At 40.4% G+C, this 23727-nt stretch overlaps 2 protein-coding genes across 3 annotated transcripts in view; both read right to left on the bottom strand.

The window, feature by feature from the left end:
- ZNF354C (zinc finger protein 354C) overlaps positions 1-22225 on the bottom strand; it is a 70135-nt gene extending 47910 nt beyond the window's left edge. Inside the window, exon 1 of one of the 2 annotated variants that reach the window (XM_018051568.1) lies at positions 22170-22225. The gene's annotated coding sequence lies outside the window, so the exon portion shown is untranslated. Of the gene's footprint in view, positions 1-19212; positions 19314-22169 lie in introns of those variants that run through there. The other variant, XM_018051569.1, reaches the window with a different exon arrangement.
- On the bottom strand, positions 6820-23326 carry ZNF879 (zinc finger protein 879). The gene is given in 6 exon segments (XM_018051576.1): positions 6820-8149; positions 8152-9563; positions 18673-18768; positions 19213-19339; positions 22170-22240; positions 23284-23326. Coding segments are annotated over 5 exon segments (1794 nt in total). The 5' UTR covers positions 22203-22240; positions 23284-23326; the 3' UTR covers positions 6820-8023.

Here is a 23727-nt window from a genome sequence, read left to right as displayed (position 1 = left end):
TTATATATTAATATAAAATTGTATAAATATATATAAACATAATAGTAATTAATGTATGATACATGTAAATAATACATATATTAATATATCATTATTAATATATCAATGTATATTAATACATGTCAAAGGAGCGGTGGCTGCACGGGCACAGGAGGGCCAAGAGGAGCTACTCCACATTCAAGGTCAGGAGAGGTGGTGGTGAGGAGATAACCCTCATCCAAGGTAAGGAGCAGTGGCTACACTTTGCTGGAGCAGCCGTGAAGAGATACCCCAAGTCCAAGGTAAGAGAAACCCAAGCGAGATGGTGAGTGCTGCGAGAGGGCATCAGAGGGCAGACACACTGAAACCATACTCACAGAAAATTAGTCAATCTAATCACACAGACCACAGCTTTCTCTAACTCAATGAAACTAAGCCATGCCCTGTGGGGCCACCCAAGACAGGCGGGTCATGGTGGAGAGGTCTGACAGAATGTGGGCCACTGGAGAAGGGAATGGCAAACCACTTCAGTATTTTGCCTTGAGAACCCCATGAACAGAATGAAAAGGCAAAATGATAGGATACTGAAAGAGGAACTCCCCAGGTCGGTAGGTGCCCAATATGCTACTGGAGATCAGTGGAGAAATAACTCCAGAAAGAATGAAGGGATGGAGCCAAAGCAAATACAATACCCAGCTGTGGATGTGACTGGTGATAGAAGCAAGGTCCAATGCTGTAAAGAGCAATATTGCATAGGAACCTGGAATGTTAGGTCCATGAATCAAGGCAAATTGGAAGTGGTCAAATAGGAGATGGCAAGAGTGAACGTCGACATTCTAGGAATCAGAGAACTAAAATGGACTGGAATGGGTGAATTTAACTCAGATGACCATTATATCTACTACTGTGGGCAGGAATCCCTTAGAAGAAATGGAGTAGCCATCATGGTCAACAAAAGAGTCCGAAATGCAGTACTTGGATGCAATCTCAAAAATGATAGAATGATCTCTGTTGGTTTCCAAGGCAAACCATTCAATATCATGGTAATCCAAGTCTATGCCCCAACCAGTAACACTGAAGAAGCTGAAGTTGAACTGTTCTATGAAGACCTACAAGACCTTTTAGAACTAACACTCCAAAAAGATGTCCTTTTCATTACAGGGGACTGGAATGCAAAAGTAGGAAGTCAAGAAACACCTGGAGTAACAGGAAAATTTGGCCTTGGAATATGGAATGAAGCAGGGAAGAGGCTAATAGAGTTTTGCCCAGAGAACACACTGGTCATAGCAAATACCCTCTTAAAACAACACAAGAGAAGACTCTACACATGGACATCACCAGATGGTCAACACTGAAATCAGACTGATTATATTCTTTGCAGCCAAAGATGGAGAAGCTCTATACAGTCAGCAAAAACAAGACTGGGAGCTAACTGTAGCTCATCATGAACTTCTTATTGCCAAATTCAGACTTAAATTTAAGAAAGTAGGGCAAACCACTAGACCATTCAGGTATGATCTAAATATAATCCCTTATGATTATACAGTGGAAGTGAGAAATAGATTTAAGGGACTAGATCCGATAGACAGACTGCCTGATGAACTACGGATGGAAGTTCATAACATTGTACAGGAGACAGGGATCAATACCATTCCCAAGAAAAAAAAATGCAAAAAGACAAAATGGCTGTCTGAGGAGGCCTTACAAATAGCTGTGAAAAGAAGAGAAGCCAAAGGTAAAGGAGAAAAGGAAAGATACACCCATTTGAATGCAGAGTTCCAAAGAATAGAAAGGAGAGATAAGAAAGCCTTCCTCAGCGATCAATGCAAAGAAATAGAGGAAAACAATAGAAAGACTAGAGATCTCTGCAAGTAGAGATACCAAGGGAACATTTCACACAAAGATGGGCACAATAAAGGACAGAAATGGTATGGACCTAACAGAAGCAGAAGATATTACGAAGAGGGGTCAAGAATACACAGAAGAACTATACAAAAAAGATCTTCATGACCCAGATAACCACGATGGTTTGATCACTCACCTAGAGCCAGACATCCTGGAACGTGAAGTCAAGTGGGCCTTAGGAAGCATCACTATGAACCAAGCTCGTGGAGGTGATGGAATTCCAGTTGAGCTATTTCAAATCCTAAAAGATGATCTTGTGAAAGTACTGCACTCAATATGCCAGCAAATTTGCAAAACTCAGCAGTGGCCACAGGACTGGAAAAGGTCAGTTTTCATTCCAATCCCAAAGAAAGGCAATGCCAAAGAATGTTTAAACTACCACACAATTGCACTCATCTCACAAGCTAGCAAAGTAATGCTCAAAACTCTCCAAGACATGGTTTCAACAATACATGAATTGTGAACTTCCAGATGTTCAAGCTGGATTTTGAAAAGACAGAGGAACCAGAGATCAAATTGCCAACATCCATTCAATCACTGAAAAAGCAAGACAGTTCCAGAAAAACATCTAGTCCTGCCTTATTGACTATGCCAAAGCCTTTGACTGGGTGCATCACAACAGACTGTGGAAAAAGCAACAGTTAGAACTGGACATGGAAAAGACTGGTTCAGAACTGGAAAAGGATTATGTCAGAACTGTATATTGTCACTCTGCTTATTTAACATATATGCAGAGTACATCATGTGAAATGCCAGGCTGGATGAAGCACAAGCTGGAATCAAGACTGCTGGGGGAAATATCAATAACCTCAGATATGCAGATACCACCACCAGTAAGCGAAGAAGAACTAAAGAGCCTCTTGATGAAAGTGACAGAGGAGGGTGAAAAAGTTGGCTTAAAGCTCAACATTCAGAAAACTAAGATCATGGTATCCAGTCCCATCACTTCATGGAAAATAGATGGGGAAACAATAGAAACAGTGACAGACGTTAGTTTCTTGAGCTCCAAAACCCCTGCAGATGCTGGCTGCAGCCATGAAATTAAAAGACGCTTGCTCCTTGGAAGAAAAGCTATGACCAAACTAGACAGCATATTAAACAGAAGAGACATTACTTTGCTGACAAAGATCCGTCTAGCCAAAGCTATGGTTTCTCCAGTAGTCATGTATGAATGTGAAACTTCGATGATACAAGAAAGCTGAGCACCTAAGAATTGATGCTTTTGAACTGTGGTGTTGGAAAAGACTCTTGAGAGTCCCTTAGACTGCAAGGAGATCCAACCAGTCCATCCTAAAGGAGATAAGTCCTGAATATTTATTGGAAGGACTGACACTGAAGCTGAAACTCCAATAACTCTGGCCACGTGATGTGAAGAACGGATTCATTGGAAAAGATCCTGATGTTGGGAAAGACTGAAGGCAGGAGAGGAAGGGGATGGCATAGGATGAGATAGTTTCATGGCATCACCGACCCAATGGACATGAGTTTGAGCAAGCTTCAGGAGTTGGTGATGGACAGGAAAGACTGGCACGTGGCAGTGCATGGGGTCGCAGAGCTGGACATGACTGAGCGACTGAACTGAAGAATGCTATGATCTTGAGATTGCCCTTTGTACAACATCTGAGGTCATTACATCTTAAACTTTATCTTAAACTTTATCCTTAAACTATTTGTTCCTTAAAGTTTATATTAAACTATATGTTCAGCTTATATAGGTTGTTCAGCCATGAAGATCTTTCTTTTATTCTCACTCAGGGCAGAGTTGGATCAAAAATTTCTATTTAACTATTTTTACTGACATACACATTGGTCTTCATATTGATCATCATTGAGACTAGCCTGGGCAGCCTCTTCTTGATGAGGGACTCTTTCAGGCATCAAACAAGCTGAGGAATTCTCTACTCCTCTCCAAGTCATTTCCTTGCCTCACACTCAGAGTTAATAATCATCCTGAATTTTCTGCTTTTGTGGTAGCTAGTTTCCAAGTATGGTCATCCAATGAACCACGCTCCCTGGTATTAATGTCCTTGTATAATTTTCTTGCCTTGAACCTGGGCCAAATCTGTGAGTTAATGTTGTGACTTCCAAAACTGAGTTGAAGATCTGTGCTTCTACCTAGGTCTCTCAGGATGCTTGCTCTAGGGACACGGCCTCTCAGAAACTAGCTACCTTTCTGTGAGAAGCCCAATCTACATGGAGAAATCCAACCATGCTCCCAGCCTACAGTCATCAAAAACTGACAGTCTTGGGTATCAAGCCCAGTTGTGCCTCTAGCCGCACCTGCTACTTGAATGCAAACGCATTAAGACATTCTAAGTAAGAATTGTCCAGCTGAGCCCAAACATGAAACCAAGACAGAAACAAATAATTTTTTAAACTGTTAAATTTGGGCGAGAGTTGTTACACAGTGATGGATAACATGGGCCATGAACAATGAAATGGAGTCACTTACGTTCAAGGGATCTAAAAAGGAGCCATGAGGCCATTAAGGCAGATGCAGTATAAACTGTTGACACAGTCAAAAGTTCCTGAGACCATCTAGAACCTGCTTTCCTTACTCATTAAAGATCTCGGATTAGCAAACAATTTGCTGTCCATAAGTGACTGAATGCCACCACATTTCTGTAAAAATACATCTATATAACATCTCTGGAATGCCTTTATTTGTTGCTTTTATAAACCCTAACATTTCATTTTCCTTGGGAAATAAATAATCCCCTTGGAGCACATTTGAGTTGCTCTTAGAATCTGCCTCTTGACTGCAATACTTAGGACCTCAAATACTTTTTCTTATTTGCAGTCTTCTATGTTTGGGTAGTTAATTATAACTAAAATACCATCTCATCCAATCACTTGTTTTTATGATCTTCACCACATATCACTTAGCATAAACTTAATTTTGCAAAAAATGTTATCCCTAATGTAGTTTCCCATGACTTTTTAGAACTCAGTAAGTTTTAAAATTCATCTGTGTTTTGTATATAGCTTTGGTTCACTGATTTTCATTGATGTTTACTGAATACATTCTCTTACTAATGGGCATTCAGACTACTTCCAAACATTTGCTATTATGATCAGTATAAGTATCTTTATACACGATTCTTTGTGCTCATATCAAACATTTATCTACAATGTACAGGTGCCAGTGTATTACACCAAGCAAACGTTCGACTTTGTAAGATGTCAATGATCTGCATTTATACTCCCACTAGTAGGGTATAAATCTCACATATATTCCATAACTCAGTATTGTCATACATATTTGCTCATCTGTACTTGTAAAATCATTATCTATGGTCCTAATTTACATTGGTCTCAATGAAATATCCTTTTATGGTTTTGGGAATTTCTCTTTTCTCATCTATGAAATAATAAGTAGTCACGTATTCAGATCACTTTTTTTCTATTAGGTTTTTCTTTTTAATTGATCCATACAAATCATTCAGATTTTCCAGAAAACATATTGGGCATGTTGTAGAAAGATTTCATTCTGTTTTGTGTCTTTTCCTTTTTGGTATATTCTGATAACCACAAGTTCCTTATTTCAATGTGAGCAAACATTATGAACATTTTATAAAGCTTCTTTGTATCCTGTTTAAAAAATCCTTATCTTGTGGTCATAAAGTTATTGCTTACATATCCTTCCAAAAGTCAGTTCTGCTAGCATGTAACTCTTGATATGGTGAGAGTAGGCATCCAGTTTTTCTTCTATGTGGATGAACCATTTCTGCTTCTTAGAACCATTACTGAGTAGTCTATTCTTTCCCCATACTTGTCATGTCATGAATACTTCTAATATTTTACCATTTTTTTCCAGCAGGTTCTTTGGTAAATACCTTTTTAGCCAGTTATAAACTTCCTTCCTACTGCTGCTTGGTTAAAGTTTTTAATCATGAGTAGGTGCTGAGTATTTTGGTTGTTTTTCTGCATCTATTGAGACAAACCTATGGATTTCTGTTACTACTAAGATGGCACATAGCATCTGTAAGCTTCCGAATGTTAAAACAACCCACGCAGCTCCATGAATAACCTGTACTTATCAGTAAAACTAGTACTATATCTAGGTGCTTTTGGGCTCCATCTGCTTATGCTTTGTTTAGGATTTTTACGTGTTGATGGATGATACTGGACTGCAATCTTTCTTGTATTTTCCTTACCTGATTTTGGTACTGGGTTATATTAGAAATCATCAAGCTTACAGATTATCTCCTCTGAAGGATCCTGCTAAAGACATAAACAATGTTACCTGCAAGTTTGATAGGCCTCACCTTAAAAACAGCTAGGCTTCATATTTTGTGTGATTTTAATTTTTTGATGATTTTAGGTCACTGATACTTAAGGAATGCTATGGTCTGAATGTTTGTGTCCCCTCAAAATACGTGTTGAAACCCAACCCCAAAGGTGATGTTATTAGGTGGAGCCTGGGAGGTATCTCTCATGAGGCTACCTCCCTCATGAATAGATCAGTGCCCTTAAAAAAAAGAGGCCCTGAGAGATCCCTCATCACGAGGACATGGTGAGAAGGCACCAGAAATGAATCAGGAAAGGGATTTTAACCACAACACAACCATGTTGATGCCCTGATCTTAAGACTTCCCAGCCATAACTGTGAGAAATAAATTTCCATTGTTTATAAGCTATCTAGTCTCTGGTATTCTGGTATAGCACTCCAAACTAAGAAGCTCTGTCTTTCCTAGGAAAGTTATATACTTCCTAAGAACTTCCCTTAGGTAATCAGAGAATTTAAAAGAATGTTGTATGAAAAGGGACATGGCAAGTAGAATACTAAATGACCCTGAAGAGTTTGCTCCTCACAAGTCTGAAACAATGAGACTGTTACAATGAGACTGTTGAGTCCTAAGAAGCAAAGATGAATTCACTAATTTTTGCTTTACTTAATCTCCACTCCTAACCCTTTTGGAGTTTTTTTTAAAGCACCTTGGCAAATAGAAAAAAACTGCTTTTTCAATGAAATGAGTATTCCAGTTCTTAAGTGCTTGCCTACTCCTGATAAAATTGGCAAAATTAGATGTTACCCTCTGTGAAGCTCAACAATATTAGTACGATTTGTTTTTATCTTGTTCAAATTACTGTTCACATTGTAGAAATGGTTTCTGGGATTAATAACTTGTTAAAGGACACAGTCCATTTTTTGGAGGAAAAAGCATCTGAACTTAGAGCCTCAAGTTTTGTCTAGTGGTCCTCAGAGTGTGAAAGGGAGCAAGCATCACCTGATGGAGGTGAACGTAAAATATAAGCGTGAAAACTACCGTGTTCATTTGACCTAACAGGAGAACTACCAGAGTTCCATGTGTTCCTGGGTCTTCCTGGTGGCTGGTAACCAGAGAACTCAAGGAAGCAGGCACACAGCCTGGCGGCCAAGAGTCATGCTCCCTATGCTTACATTGCAAGATAATTTTTAACAACTCTTATCAGTAAATTAACTTGCAAAAGCAGTAGTTGTCTAAATTATCTTTAATTCTCAATGTAACACAACATTGGTAATCAATTTATGAGAAAAACAAGCGAAATATCATGTATTTTGTCATTTGAAATAAAGTAACTTTAGCTCTGATTCAGAATTTGGAACAAGTGGTCAGGGAGAACACTCCCAGAACTTAAACCAGTTTACAGAGTGATTTTATTTTCAAGTGAATGGCGTAGGCAGCACGGGAGAAATAACTCAAAAGTTTTAACCACCACCAAGTACAAAAGTTGCTTTTAAACTCTTAAAAATACAAATTTTACTGACAGTGAGGTAGTTCCAGGTCATCTGTTTAAATTTCATTTCTAATACATTTTTCTTAGTACAACTGGCTTTGAAACTCAAATGCAGTTTCAAAAATATACAATCCTAGACTAATCCAAAGTCTGGATTTTATGGCTGCACTTTTCCATTAATCAACAAGCTTCCCAGTAATGCCTGTGAAAGCGGGTAGCTGTTACCACATAACACTAGAAAAAAAATAAAATACTAACCCTTTGATTTGATACATTTTCTATTTTATAGTCAGTAATAAGTTAAGAATGTATGAAGAAACATTTTATACAAGCTTTCCTAATATTTCTAAGGTTACCTTGCATCATAAGTCTCTGATGTTTGGCAAGGTCTAAATCCTGAAGTTTAATGCACAATTAATTACTCCTCATGATTTTCTCCCCAGAATGAATTATTTGATATTTTGTAAGGAATGAACTTCAGTTGGAAGGTTTTTCCCCATGCATTTAACTTAATAGTTTTTCTCCAGTATGAGTCCTCTGATGATTTGTAAGAGACGAGCTCTGACTGAAAGCTTTCCCACATTCTTTACATTTATAGGGCTTTTCTCCTGTATGAATTCTCATGTGTGTCATAAGGGATGAACTTTGTCTAAAGGCTTTCCCACATACTTTACAATTATATGGTTTCTCTCCAGTATGAATTCTCTGGTGCTGAATGAGTGCTGAGCTTTGGTTGAAAGCTTTTTCACAGTCATTACATTTATAAGGTTTCTCTCCAGTATGAATTTTTCGATGAGTATTAACTGCTGAGTGCGAACTGAAAGCTTTTCCACATTCCTTACAATTATATGGTTTCTCTCCAGTATGGATTCTGTTGTGTATATTAAGCCGTGAAATCCAGGAGAAAGCTTTCCCACATTCATTACATTTGTAGGGTTTTTCTCCAGTGTGAATTCTTTGATGTTGTATAAGAGCTGAGCTTTGGCTAAAGGCTTTCCCACATTCTTTACAGGCATAAGGTTTCTCACCAGTGTGAATTCTCTGATGTATAATAAGGGCTGAGTGGTAACTAAACACCTTTCCACACTCATTACAATTAAAAGGTTTCTCTCCGGTATGAATTCTGTGGTGTCTACTTAGTCGTGATATTGAAGTAAAGGCTTTCCCACACTGACTACATTCATATGGTTTCTCTCCAGTATGAATTCTATGATGCTGAATAAGAGATGAGCACTGGCTAAAGGTTCTCCCACATTCATTACACTTATAGGGCTTCTCTCCAGTATGAATTCGCTGGTGATTATTAAGGGATGAACTCCCTTTAAACGTCTTTCCACATTCATTACATTTATAGGGCCTCTCTCCAGTGTGCATTCTCTGATGTCCAATGAGAGATGTAGTGAAACTGAAGGCTTTTCCACATTCACTACATATGTAAGGCTTCTCTCCAGTATGAACTCTCAGGTGCTGAGTTAGAGATGAGCTTTGGCTAAAAGCTTTCCTACATTCCTTACATTTATAGAGCTTCTCTCCAGTATGGATTCTCTGATGTTTACTCAGGGAAGAACTGTGGAGGAAGATTTTCCCGCAGATATTACACTTGTAACACTTACGCACTGTGCTGATTCCCAGCTGTTTAAATAGAATTGAATACTGCTGTGAACAAGGTTTCCTTCCTCTGGAAACAATTCTGGGTTTTCTAATAAGTGATAATTTTAGATCAAGATTTTTCCCAAGGTCAATACCTATAAAGCTCTTGTCCTTCATGCATGTTTTCTTGATGGTAACTAAGACTTCCCTCAAAGCTCTGTTCTCTTTGCTTTGTTGATTCTCTAGGGTTTCCTCGTTTATGTAGATTTTTCCCAACCTAAAGTCAAAAGGACCATCACCTAAGAGTTGATTCATTACGTCCTGATTTTCTTCTTCAGAAACTCTGGTTTCAAACAAGCTCTCCCATCCTAAAATAAATGAAACATGTAAGTCTCTCTTGCACTGAGAATAAAGAAAAATAACATCAAAAAATACAAGGATGGCTAACAAACATATTTATGGAGTCCTTAGAAAAGGTAATGCCAAAAATGTTCAAACTACTGCATAATTGCACTCATTTCACATGCTAGCAAAGTAATGCTCAAAATTCTCCAAGTTAGGCTTCAACAGTACGTGAACCAAGAACTTTCAGATATTCAAGCTGGATTTAGAAAAGGCAGAGGAACCAGAGATCAAATTGCCAACATCCGCTGGATCATGGAAAAAGCAAGAGAGTTCCAGAAAAACATCTATTTCTGCTTTATTGACTATGCCAAAGCCTTTGACTGTGTGGATCACAATAAACTGTGGACAATTCTGAAAGAGATGGGAATACCAGACCACCTGACCTGCCTCCTGAGAAATCTGTATGCAGGTCAAGAAGCAACAGTTAGAAATGGACATAAAACAACAGACTGGTTCCAAATTGGGAAAGGAGTACGTCAAGGCGGTATATTGTCACCCTGCTTATTTAACTTATATGCAGAGTACATCAAGCAAAATGTTGGGCTGGATGAAGCACAAGCTGGAATCAAGATTGCTGGGAGAAATATCAATAACCTCAGATATGCAGATAACATTACCTTTATGCCAGAAAGTGAAGAGGAACTAAAAAGCCTCTTGATGAAAGTGAAAAGAGGAAAGTAATAAAGCTGGCTTAAAACTCAACATTCAAAAAAACCAAGATTATGGCATCCAGTCCTATCACTTGATGGCAAACAGATGGGGAAACAACGGAAACAGTGAGAGACTTTAGTTTCTTGGGCTCCAAAATCACTGCAGATGGTGACTGCAGCCATGAAATGAAAAGATGCTTGTTCCTTGGAACAAAAGCTATGACAAACCTAGACAGCATATTAAAAAGCAGAGACATCTCTTTGCTGACAAATGTCCATCTAGTCAAAGCTATGGTTTTTCCAGTAGTCAGGTATGGATGTGAGAGCTGGACCATAAAGAAAGCTGAGCACCAAAAAATTGATGTTTTTGAACTGTGGTGTTGGAGAAGACTCTTGAGAGTCCCTTGGACTGCAAGGAGGTCCAACCAGTCCATCCTAAAGGAAATCAGTCTTGAATATTCATTGGAAGGACTGGTGCTGAAGCTGAAACTCCAATACTTTGGCCACCTGATGCGAAGAAATGACTCACTGCAAAACACCCTGAAGCTGGGAAAGACTGAAGGCAGGAGAAGGGGACGACATAGGATGAGATGGTTGGATGGCATCACCAACTTGATGGACATGATTTGAGTAAGCTCCAGGAGTTGATGATGGACAGGGAAACCTGGCATGCTATAGTCCATGGGGTTGCAAAGAGTCGCACATGACTGAGCAACTGAACTGAACTGAGAAAAGGGTGAGAAACAGAAGAGCAAGAGAAAGCAGCAGAATGGAAGATCTACCTGGGTGGGAAAAAGTCTGAAGAAAACTATATGTGGGTGGGCTGAGGAACTCAGAGGGCAGCTCTTCCAGTAAAGGAACCAGGCCTGATCTAGTAACAAAGCAGAGGTCAGCAGGGTACACAGTATATCTGCGTACAGCAGGTTGTATATTATTCAGCTTCATCTTTCAGGTCAGCCACCAGTGCACTCAAGCCAAAACCAAGAGAAAACTGCAGAGGGGCTATAAACAAGTGGGAGAAGCACTGCCTCTGAAAGTCTCTTTGAAACAGCCTCAGCTAGTGAAGTTTTGGAACTCCCTGGAGTGCTATGAATAATGTAATACATTTCACTGACAGTATCTACTTAGTATCCACTATGTACCATGCAAAGGTCAAGACTCAGGATTATAGAGAACATGCCAGATAAGAGTCACATTTTTACAGGATTTACATTCTAGTAGCCAATATTAACAATGACCAAGTAACCAAATAAAGTACTGGGAGTGATGACAACTGTGAGAAAATAAACAAAAACAAGGTGATGTGTACAACTTGATATTTCAAACTATGGTGAGGAAATAAAGTTAAAGATTTAAATAACATAAGAGTTGTCCATGTAAAAATTGGGTAAGAAGAGCAATTACAAGGGCCATAAGGCAGGAAGAAGCTCTGTGTGTTTGCAGAATATAAAGAACTAGTGTGGCCTAAACAAGAGGGAAACGGGGGAGAGTGCTACAAGAGGAGGAAATGAGATGGGCAGGGGGTCACATCATGCAAGGTCTTGTAAAACATAGGGCAGTATTTGGAATTTCTTCTAAGGATCACTGGGGGGTTGGAGGAACATGATTGTTTTGTTTAAAAAGGAAAACTATGGAGTTGTGTGACAAATGGACTGTAATTGGGGGAAAAGAGGAAAAGAAAACAAAGACAGGTACAGGGCTGCCCATTAGGAGGCTGCGACAGTCTTCCTGGATGAAGGTTATGGCAGTTTGCACTGGCATGGTAACAGAAGCAGGCACACTGGGGCATTTTAAAAGCAGAGACGACAGGTATGTTCACCTGTGAATAAGGAGTACAGCATAAGTGAGAGGACTCAACAATAATGTCTGGCTTTTGGCTTGGGGTTTCCCTGGTGGCTCAGATGGTAAAGACTCTGCCTGCAATGCAAGAGACTCGGGTTCAATCCCTGGGTCAGAAAGATCCCCTGGAGAAGGAAAGGGCTACCCACTCCACTATTCTTGCCTGGAGGATTCCATTAACAGAAGAGGCTGGTGGGCTACAGTCTAAGGAGTAACAGAGTCAAACATAACTGAGCAACTAACACTCTGGCTTGGGGAATCCAATGGAGATGTGGGCCGTATTGTGATACAGGGAACACTGGGAGAGTACATTTTTCAAAATGATTTTGTCTACCATTTCTATCACTTAGAATACTATTCAAGAATGGGCTTACTGATTCAAAAGTAATGAATATATTTTATAATAGAGCTTTAATATTCTTAACTAAAAAGGAAATGTATAATCATTGTAAGAAAAATTAAGAAACTCCAGAAAACTATAAAATGAAAATATAGTTCACCCATAAACATATCATGCAAATATAATCAATCACTGCTAAATGTGGAATTTAGCTCACCACAATTATTCTCTATATAAATAAAACACTTTTACTTAAAAAACTAAAGTGGGTTGAAACTAACCTCCCTGCACCACTTCACTTACAAAAAATTATTGTGTGGTACATATATACAATAAAATATTACTCAGCCATTAAAAAGAATGAAATCATGCCATTTGCAGCAATGTGGACAGACCTGCAGTGTCATACTGAGTGAAGTTAAGTCAGAGAAAGAAATATCATACGACATCCCTTATATGTGGAATCTAAAAAGAAATGGTACAAATGAATTTACATACAAAACATAGAGACTTACAGACTTAGAAAAAGGAACTTATGGTTGCCAGTGGGAAGGGATAGTCAGGGACTTTGGGAAGGTCACATACACACTGCTATATTCAAAATGAATATTCAACAAGGACCTATAGTACATGGAACTCTGTTTAACGCTGTGTGCCAGCCTGGATGGGAGAGGAGTTTGGGGGAGAATGGATACATGTATATGTATGGCTGAGTCCCTTCGCTGTTCAGCTGAAACTACCACAACATTGTTAATTGGTTATATACCAATACAAAATAAAAACTTTCAAGTTTGGGGATAAAAATCATGAACATCTCTCCATGTGAATGACAGTAGGCTGATATCATTTTGATGGCTACAGAATATTCCAGTACATGAATATGTCACATTTAATAAATTCCCTTCTAAGTCATTTAGCTTTCTTTACTTTGAGTAATGCCTCATGTTAAAGCAAACATTCCTTTACACTATCTTTGCAGCTCTGCACAATTATGGGATTATTTTCTTGAGAAAAATTCTTAAGCCTGGGATTTATGTGAATAAAGCCAGAAATACTTCAATCAAAATCCCACTGAAGATATTGCTTACTGCTCAGAACAGTAGCAAAACACTGAATGTGTATTTCTTAACCTTTTGTAATAGTCCCTATTAAAGGGAAAAATTATATTGCTTTACTTTGAATGTCTTTGATTTATAATGAAGCTCAGTAGTTTTTCAATAAATCTTTTTAATCATAATTCTTGCCTTGAGAACCCCATGAACAATACGAAAAGGCAAAAAGATAGGACTGAAAGAGGAACTCCCAAGGTTGGTAGGTGCTCAGTATGCTACTGGAGATCAGTGGAGAAATAACTCCAGAAAGAATGGAGGGATGGAGCCAAAGCAAAAACAATACCCAGTTGTGGATGTGACTGGTGATAGAAGCAAGGTCTGATGCTGTAAAGAGCAATATTGCACAGGAAACTGGAATGTTAGGACAATGAATCAAGGCAAATTGGAAGTGGTCAAACAGGAGATGGCAAGAGAAAATGTCAACATTCTAGGAATCAGCGAACTAAGATGGACTGGAATCAGTGGATTTAACTCAGAAGACCATTATATCTATTACTATGGGTGGGAATCCCTTAGAAAAAAATGGAGTAGCCATCATAGTCAACAAGAGTACGAAATGCAGTACTTGGATGCAATCTCAAAAATGACAGAATGATCTCTGTTCGTTTCCAACGCAAGCCATTCAATATCATGGTAATCCAAGTCTATAACCCCGACCAGTAACGCTGAAGAAGCTGAACGGTTCTATGAAAACCTACAAGACCTTTTAGAACTAACACCAAAAAAAAGATGTCCTTTTCATTACAGGGGACTGGAATGCAAAGGTAGGAAGTCAAGAAACACCTGGACTAACAGGCAAATTTGGCCTTCAAGTACAGAATGAAGCAGGGCAAAGGCTAATAGAGTTTTGCCAAGAGAATGCACTGGTCATAGCAAACACCCTCTTCCAAGAACACAAGAGAAGACTCTACACATGGACATCAGCAGACGGTCAACACCAAAATCAGACTGATAATATTCTTTGCAGCCAAAGATGGAGAAGCTCTATACAGTCAGCAAAAACAAGACCACGAGATGGCTGGCTCAGATCATGAACTCCTTATTGCCAAATTCAGACTTAAATTGAAGAAAGTAGGCAAAACCAATAGACCATTCAGGTATGATCTAAATCAAATCCCTTATGATTATACAGTGGAAGTGAGAAATAGATTTAAGGGACTAGATCTGACAGAGTGCCTGATGAACTATGGGTGGAGCTTCATGACATTGTACAGGAGACAGGAATCAAGACCATCCCCAAGAAAAAGAAATGCAAAAAACCAAAATGGCTATCTGAGAAGGCCTTACAAATAGCTGTGAAAAGAAAAGAAGTGAAAAAAGCAAAGGAGAAAAGGAAAGATATAAGCATCTGAATGCAGAGTTCCAAAGAATAGCAAGGAGACATAAGAAAGCCTTCCTCAGCGATCAATGCAAAGAAATAGAGGAAAACAACAGAATGGAAAACACTAGAGATCTCTTCAGGAAAATTACAGATACAAGAGAACATTTCATGCAAAGATGGGATCGATAAAGGACAGAAATGGTATGGACCTAACAGAAGCAGAAGATATTATGTAGAGGTGGCAAGAATACACAGAAGAACTATACAAAAAAGAACTTCAAGACCCAGATAATCACAATGGTGTGATCACTCACCTAGAGCCAGACATCCTGGAATGTGAAGTCAAGTGGGCCTTAGAAAGCATCACTACAAACAAAGCTAGTGGAAGTGATGGAATTCCAGTGGAGCTATTTCAAATCCTGAAAGATGATGCTGTGAAAGTGCTGCACTCAATATGCCAGCAAGTTTGGAAAACTCAGCAGTGGCCACAGGACTGGAAAAGGACAGTTTTCATTCCAATCCCAAAGAAAGGCAATGCCACAGAATGCTCAAACTACTGCACGACTGCACTCATCTCACACGCTAGTAAAGTGATGCTCAAAATTCTCCAAGCCAGGCTACAGCAGTATGTGAACTGTGAACTTCCTGATGTTCAAACTGGTTTAGAAAAGGCAGAGGAACCAGAGATCAAATTGCCAACATCCAATGGATCATGGAAAAAGCAAGAGAGTTCCAGAGAAACATCTATTTCTACTTTATTGACTACGCCAAAGCCTTTGACTGTGTGGATCACAATAAACTGTGGACAATTCTGAAAGAGATGGGAATACCAGACCACCTGACCTGCCTCTTGAGAAATCTGTATGCAGGTCAGAAAGCAACAGTTAGAACTGGACATAAAACAATGGACTGGTTCCAAATAGGAAAAGGAATACGTTGAGGCTGTATATTGTCACCCTGCTTAACTTATGTGCAGAGTGCATCATGAGAAACCCTGGGCTGGAGGAAGCACAAGCTGGAATCAAGATTGCTGGGGGAAATAGCAATAACCTCAGATAAGCAGATGATACCATGTGTATGGCAGAAGCAAAGAAGAACTAAAGAGCTTCTTGATGAAAGTGAAAGTGGAGAGTGAAAAAGTTGGCTTAAAGCTCAACATTCAGAAAACAGATCATGGCATCCAGTCTCATCACTTCATGGCAAATAGATGGGGAAACAGTGGCTGACTTTATTTTGGGGAGCTCTAAAATCATTGCAGATGGTGATTGCAGCCAGGAAATTAAAAGACGCTTACTTCTTGGAAGGAAAGTTATGACCAAACCAGACAGCATATTAGAAAGCAGAGACATTACTTTGTCAACAAAGGTTCGTCTAGTCAAGGCTATGGTTTTTCCAGTAGTCATGTATGGATGTGAAAGTTGGACTATACAGAAAGCTGAGCGCAGAAGAACTGATGCTTTTGAACTGCCGTGTTGGCGAAGACTCTTGAGAGTCCCTTGCACTGCAAGGAGATCCAACCAGTCCATCCTAAAGGAGATCAGTCCTAGGTTTTCATTGGAAGGGTTGATGTTGAAGCTTAAACTCCAATACTTTGGCCACCTGATGCGAATAGCTGACTCACTGGAAAAGACCCTGATGCTGGGAAAGATTGAGGGCAGGAAGAGAAGGGGACAACAGAGGATGAGATGGTTGGATGGCATCATCGACTCAATGGACATGAGTTTGTGTAAACTCCGGGAGCTGGTGATGGACAGGGAGGCCTGGCATCCTGTGGTTCATGGAGTCGCAGAGTCAGACACAACTGAGCAACTGAACTGACTGACTTGTGCCTTTGTGCTATAATTATTTGGAACCTTCCCCCTTCGTTTTACTTTTATATTCCATAGCCATAACAGCAATGATAACAATAGCAGAAAATGGGAAACTAAAATTTCCAAAAGGAAGACTGTTTAATAAAATATGGCTTAACAATATAGTAGAGTTCTTTCAATGAGGTAGACCTGTATTCAATGATGGCTAAATAATTAAACATTTATAATTAAAAAACAAGCTCAAGAACAATATGTACAATCAATCTGTTTCTCTGTGTGTGTGTCTTTCTCATATACAAACACACTCAAATATTTATAGTTTGAAGGAATAGTAAAATATTAACAATGACTCAGTATGGTTGGTAAAATTTCAAATCAATCTTTTGTTTTTCTGTTTCTCGCTTTTTAATACCATGCACACCTCAAATAAATTAAAAATAATTAATTTTTAAAATCTTACAAAAGAATATAGTCAATTTGAAATTAGTAATTTATTTGCCAATCAGAAAGCTCACAACCAAATTTGAAACTCATCCAACAGATATATTTATTTCTGAGAGCTGTGATTGAATTTGTTTCATATTGTTATTCTTACAGTCATGCACCTCCAATTGTCCATGGCAGAATATGGCAGAATAATTGTCAGCACGTGGGTAGAGACAAAATTACTGAAATGAAAAAAAGACTTGGGTCTTCAAAGCAGTGGGCCCCATGAATGCTGAATAATATTAAAAACAAAAAAAAAATCCCAAACTTCCTGGATATAGCTTAATGAAACTTGTGAATTTCAAAGATAAAAAGGATATAAAAAAATAAAAAAGGAGAAAAAAGTTTTCTAAACGGAAACAGGGGTGGTGGGGGAAAGAGAGGGTTATAGTCAACAATACTCAGTGCCCCAAAACAGTGGAACAAAGGTTGACCAATTTCTAGGAAATAAAAACTGATGCCAGAATTCTAGATACAAAACATAATTCCCACAGGAGAGGGAAAAGAATTGATATCAGACATGTACAAATACAGTATACATGAACCTTTCTGAAACATTAGTCAGGAAATACTCTAGTCAAACCAAAGGCCAAAATCTCAAGACAGCACTCATAAATAGAAACACAAGACTGAACTGACACAGAAAGCTTATCTTTTTGCCATCAGGATAAATAAATTCCAGACAAGGAGCAAAACTCAAAAGAGTGAGTCATCTTCCGGTGTCAGAAACAAAGACAAAATTTAAAATGCAACAGGAACCAAGCCCTTATGATTCAGCAACCCACAGGGATTTTAGAGATTGAGAGATACATTTCAGCAGCCAGGGTCTGGAACATACTATTTTAAACTGTTAAGAACAGATACTACACTTGATCTTAGCCAAAAGGCCGAGAAGTGATGGAACATGTTATTTTAAAATTGTTTCACACCAAAAGAATGAGGAGAAAGCTGTGTTTAATATCTGCAAACCTTCTGCCTAAATTCAGTAACTGTTACCATTTTGCTAACCTTGCTGTCTCTCTCTTGCATAGTACATAAACATACATGCATCATTTTGGTGTTTTAGCTAAACCATGTGTAAAAAGTTGCAGATAAGTCAAAGCAAAGACCCAAGATGGGACAATGAGGAATGCATTGTAGTGATAAAAGGTTTGTTCAAATCGTAGAAAGAAAATAATTTAAGAAAATAATCAATCCAGTAAAAGAAAAAAGGGAGAAGATATGAATCACAAACCTTTACATATTACATGCTCTGCATTCAAATTACAAAGGACATATGACAAAGTACAACTCATACTGGAAGAATTCAACTCTCCCTCTGAATCTGCTATACAAAGTACTCAAAAAGGTCGAGTGAGGATATGCTCTTCCCAGCATTTCCCACCTATCCTGACACATCAAGGAGGCGCTTGGTCAGTATTTCCCAAGAATGGTCAGTATCTCCTCCTTACTGATCAGCAAAGCCCAAGCAGCTCGGAAATGCTATGCCCATTTCCCAATTACTGTCACTCACCTAGATATGTGCTTTGAGAAACTCCATTTTCCACCATCCAGGGGTCTTCCCCTTGTTCTAACTGGAGGATAACTTTTGGTTTGGAAAACAGAATCCCTGTTCATGAGCAAGAAAGAGAATGAATCCATGGTGCAGACATGAGTGGCCAGTCACTCACTCAGATCCAGCCCCAGAGTCTGGGGCAAAGGGACAGTTGAGAGTAAATAGATTTGTTCTGAGAAGGGCTTAAAACCGGGCTCCCAGAGGAGGTCCAGGAGGTGGTCTCAGGAAGAAAGTTAGGGCTCTGGTTGTACATTTCCTCTAAGCTGGAACCTCTTGTGAGATCCAGAGGGACAGAGTCCAGGGGGCAGAAGACAGGAAAAGTACAGAAAGGATGCCCATCACCAACTCTACCAAGCTGATACTTGTCCCTGCAGCTGAGGGCAACAGCAACCGCTGCTTTCTGAGTCCACCTGTGGGCTGAGTCTGGCCATGCCCTCCTCGGAGAGGGCACCAAGGTGCTCCCCCAGCAGATTCTACATCACAAGGAAATGTCCTTACCCAGAGAGAACAGGGTGCTGTAGTTCTCCAGCATCACCTCCTGGTACAAGGTTCTCTGCGCAGAGTCTAGGCACAGCCACTCGTCCCGGCTGAAGAACACAGCCACATCCCTGAATGTCACAGACACCTGTAACAGAAACCCATTCCTGCTCACCCAGGACCACACCCCCAGCGGGATGACTGAGCGGCAACCCTGTCACCATTCTAGGTTCTGAGCAATTTCGAGCTGAATACTTCCTGACCACCCCTCCTTTACTAAGCACATACATCTCTGTCACCTACCTACCGTCAGTGAAGCACTGTGCTCCCAGCGAAATGAAATTCAGCAGCCAGACAAGGTAAAACACTTGAAGTCGTGGAATAAAATCACAATGATGGAAACACAGAACTCTAGGCATAGAAGGGTACAATCACCTAGACCAAACTCATTTTACAGGTGAGACATGAGAACTGGGTTTTAGAAGGAGCCTCCAGTACACTCACTCGGGGAGCAACAGGTGTGCTTGGCTGTGGTCACCTTGGGCCATCTCTGTCTCGGACGAAAGGATGCTGCCAGTCACAGTGAAGGAGGCTTTGCGAAGGCCCCAGCCATGGCTTTCCCAGAAGCAGGCCCAGCATGGTGGGCTGCACCACCTTTGAAGAGCCAAGTGACAAGGCTGCAGGTGGGACTCTCTCCCCATCCCAGAAGCCTTTGTTCTACTTCTCTCCGAAACCAAGCAGGAGCCCTGAGGGGCCCTCCTGCATACACAAAGCCCTTCCATGTCCTCCATGTCTTGTTCGTAGGGAAAGGGCTTCAACCTCCTAGACCTTCCTGAATACCAAGGGGCATATTCAAACAGTCACTAATGAGGGGATTCGAGGGAATGCAGAAACAAGGGCCAGCAGTCAGGGAACAACAGTGCAGCCAAAAAGCAGGGTCCTGGTTCCTACTCAAGGGACATACATAAGAACATATCTTTTGAGTTCTTCTGCAGGAACTAAGGCCCCCACCCAGGTAGAGGACGGTTACTCAAGGCTGAGCCAACAGTGCTGGAACACTGCCCTGTTACCTCACTATCAAACAGTCAGAAGAAATTTACAGGTCTGCAGCCCTTATCCCAAATTTTGCCTAAAAAACCTTTTCCCTGAAAACCATCAGGGAGTTGAGTCTTTTGCATTAAAGCGATCTGTTCTTCTTGCTTTGCCCTACAATAAATCTTCCCCACTCCCAACTCTGATGTCTTGGTTTGTTTGGCCTCACGGTACATCAGATACCTGACTGTGGCTTTGGGAACATCTCCTGCTTCAGTGCATCACAAGTCACCTCTTTTAAACTGGTGGTCCCTTTCTTTTATTATTAAGAATCTTTTTTTTTTTTAAGCAAATTAGGAATCATCAATAAGCAAAAGAAAAAGGAATGTTGGACTTTCCTGGTAGTCCAGCAGCTAAGACTCTCTGCTCCCACAGTAGAGGGCATGGGTTCCATCCCTGGTCAGGGAACTAAGATCCTGCATGCCACATGGGGCAGACAAAAAAATAAGAAGGAACATTAACCTAACTTCCTACCATCAAAAACAAGGTTTGTTAACTTCTTGTTGTGTGTTCTTTCAGACTTTTTACATAATAACATGGCTCTAAATTTAAATAAAAATGTTACACAGATAACTTTACCCCACTCGACACTTTTTATTTGCTGCCACGTAGCTCACTGTATAGATTACTTATAGATTATTAGACGGTTTACTTAACTAATCTACTGGTGGGTATTTAGATTATTTCCATTTTTATAACCCTAAAAATACTGGATTGAGTGTCCCTGCACATCACAAAAAAGCTTATTTTCTTAGGACACATTTCTAGAGGTAAAAATACTTTCACACTTTATCCCTAAAATCGAGAAAGGTCACAAGGCCGGGGTGTTCTTTGATTTGGTAAGGGCAAAGGCAAATTAAAAATAAAAGGCTGTTAGAAGTAAGTGAGAAGACTCCAACCCCATCCTTTATCTTCTTTCCGAATTTCCCTTACCAAACGTATTTAAGTCTTTTTAATGGCTAAATAAGTCTCACAATTCAGGACTGTTTCCTCAAGCACCTGGTAACCATTTCTTTGAATGTGCCAACGTCACCATTTCCTAGGAGGAGATGGGCCTAACTTGTCACCTGACAAATTTCTGAACTGCAAAACTGGGTTATGCACTTAGCTATATATAAGTGAGCTTTCTGTCTCTGCAATCTCTTTAGTGGATTGCCAGTGATACCCAATACATTCTGGTGTAATGTTTACTCAATAATGAAAGTGTTTTCTTTCTCTTCTACTGATGTGGAAAGGTTTTCTGGGTTGGAAAGAGATTATGCTTTTAATTATTGTTCCCCAAGTGAAAGGGCAAAGAAGGGAAGAAATCACTGTGAACCAGATGCTTCTCACCTCAGGAAGTCTCACTTCCCTGAATCTGTCCCCTCCTCTAAACCACAGCCCAAATTGTAACTTCTTTTCCTTTCAACATCTGTATAAGCCTAATACTGCTCATATGTATAAAACTGCACATTAGTAGGAAGCATCTCTGACCACTAGGTCTTCTTTCTAGGATCTTCTTAGAAAATCACCCAGACCCTTATCAGGTATTACTGTAGTAGATTAGTTCTCAGTTGATTTCCTAGATTTGACTCCCCTATGTCTCTGCCCTCCCCTATGTCTTTGCCCTCCAGGGCAAAACAAACCTGGATCCTTCACAAAGCTCTGGGCATGGCACTGGCATGGGGCCTGTGGGCCCATTGATTTCCAAGTCCATAAGCACTAACTGGTTAAGCGGAAAATTCACAAAGAGGCTGGCCCTGCAGCAAGGGATATGCCGTCTCTTTGGAGTTCCTCAATTCTGGTCCCTGAGTGGGCTTCATTACCTAGAAAAGCTCAACAATAGATAACGCATGTTTCCAACCTCCGAACCGAGAAGGCAGTTCAAGAAAGAAACCTTCACTCACCAGAGCCTGGGCTGGCAGCAACCTTGTGGCCATTTCTCCCTCCCTCTTGCGGCTCCTTTTAGAGAGGGTGCCTAAAAGGGAGAAAGAAACTGTGAGGTCTTTCTATTCTATCTGCACTCCCCTCCTCATTCAAGAAGTCTCCATAGGCTGAGCACCCTGTAGAAACCCAAGGAAACCTGGAAGCCCATTTGTGAGTTGGAGGCGACCTGTGCTTGACCACCAAAACCAGGAGTGCACAGTCAGCAGACTTCCAGTCACTGAGCCTGCAACCTTTCAGCCAATGATCTATGAATAAAGATAAATGAAACGAAGGTATTAGAACCACCTGATACAAACACTGCAAACAGCAGTCACACCAGGCTCACAGAGACGTTAAACTAATGCGAAATGACAAATATTCTTCACACCTGCATTTAGGTATTCTGAGCTATAGTAATTAGGATAATACTAATTCTGCAAATGTCATTTTAAGAATTGGTGTCCTTTTCAGAAAGAGCCAACCAAAAATTAGTCCTCTTCTCTTCCTCTTGGACGTTGTGTTTCCTTTGTGAAGAAAGTTACCAAACATCCTTAACTGTATAAGGAAACGTTACCGATCCACCTTCCATAAACCCTCCTAAAAGTACAAGACTCAGAAAAAATACCTTCGTTGGCTAGAAATGAATTTAAAATTTAGAGAAAAGCGACGTAACTTAGAAAGTGGACAAAATCAAACACAAAAGGAAACAGTTAAGTCACTTAGGATTCACCCTAGAAGAACAATGCCAAAATACAAGGTTGGCAAAAGGGATAAACATTAAGTTTCAACTGTAGGGGGAAAATACCAACAAACGGTAATAGCTGAAAACCGCCTCAGGGCTCACGAATCCCGAAATGAGACACAGCTCCCTGCAATCTCTTCTCGAGGGACACCTTTCTGGGAGCCTGGCCCAGACAGCCGCGCCGTCCGTCGAAGGGCCTTGCCGGGGCAACGCCCCCTCCTCCGGCCACGTTCACCTGCCGAGGCCGCCCGGTCTTGGACGCCCGAAGCTGGGACTCGCCGCGGCTGACCCTCTGTCCGCTCCCTGCTGCAGGAGCCTACCACCCGGGGCCCACTCTCAAAGGCAGTCTGTACCTGTGCTCGCCGGGACGTGGGAAGCGGCGGACCCTACAGAGGGTAAGAGGAGCACCTAGCGCAGGATACTTAGCGTCGCCGCCGCCAGGCCACCGGACCAAACTGCGCGTGCGTGCAGGAGAACCCTAGCGCTTTTCCTTTCGAACTATACTTCCCAGACATCTCCACGGCATGGCCCGCTACGGGGTCCGAGAAGGTCCAAGAAAGGGCAAGCTAGAGACAGCAGTCCTGCAGAAGCCAGAGGCTGAAGCCTCTGCTGTAACCACGTGTCCTTCCGTGCACCCGTTTTATTTAAAATTATGATTTCAATGATAATAAGTGGGAACAGTGAGCATGTAGTAGAAAATGTGGAAGACTAGCCGCTTGCTGCTGCTTTTTCTTGGTTATTGAGAAAACTGTTAGTATCTATTTAACAAATTTTTTAATTCTAAATTTTGTAACGTA

This window comes from Capra hircus, chromosome 7 (assembly GCF_001704415.2).
Source record: "Capra hircus breed San Clemente chromosome 7, ASM170441v1, whole genome shotgun sequence".
Lineage (NCBI taxonomy): Eukaryota > Metazoa > Chordata > Mammalia > Artiodactyla > Bovidae > Capra > Capra hircus.
The sequence above is the reverse complement of the archived record's forward strand: the minus strand, read 5'-3'. Positions and strand labels throughout refer to the sequence as shown.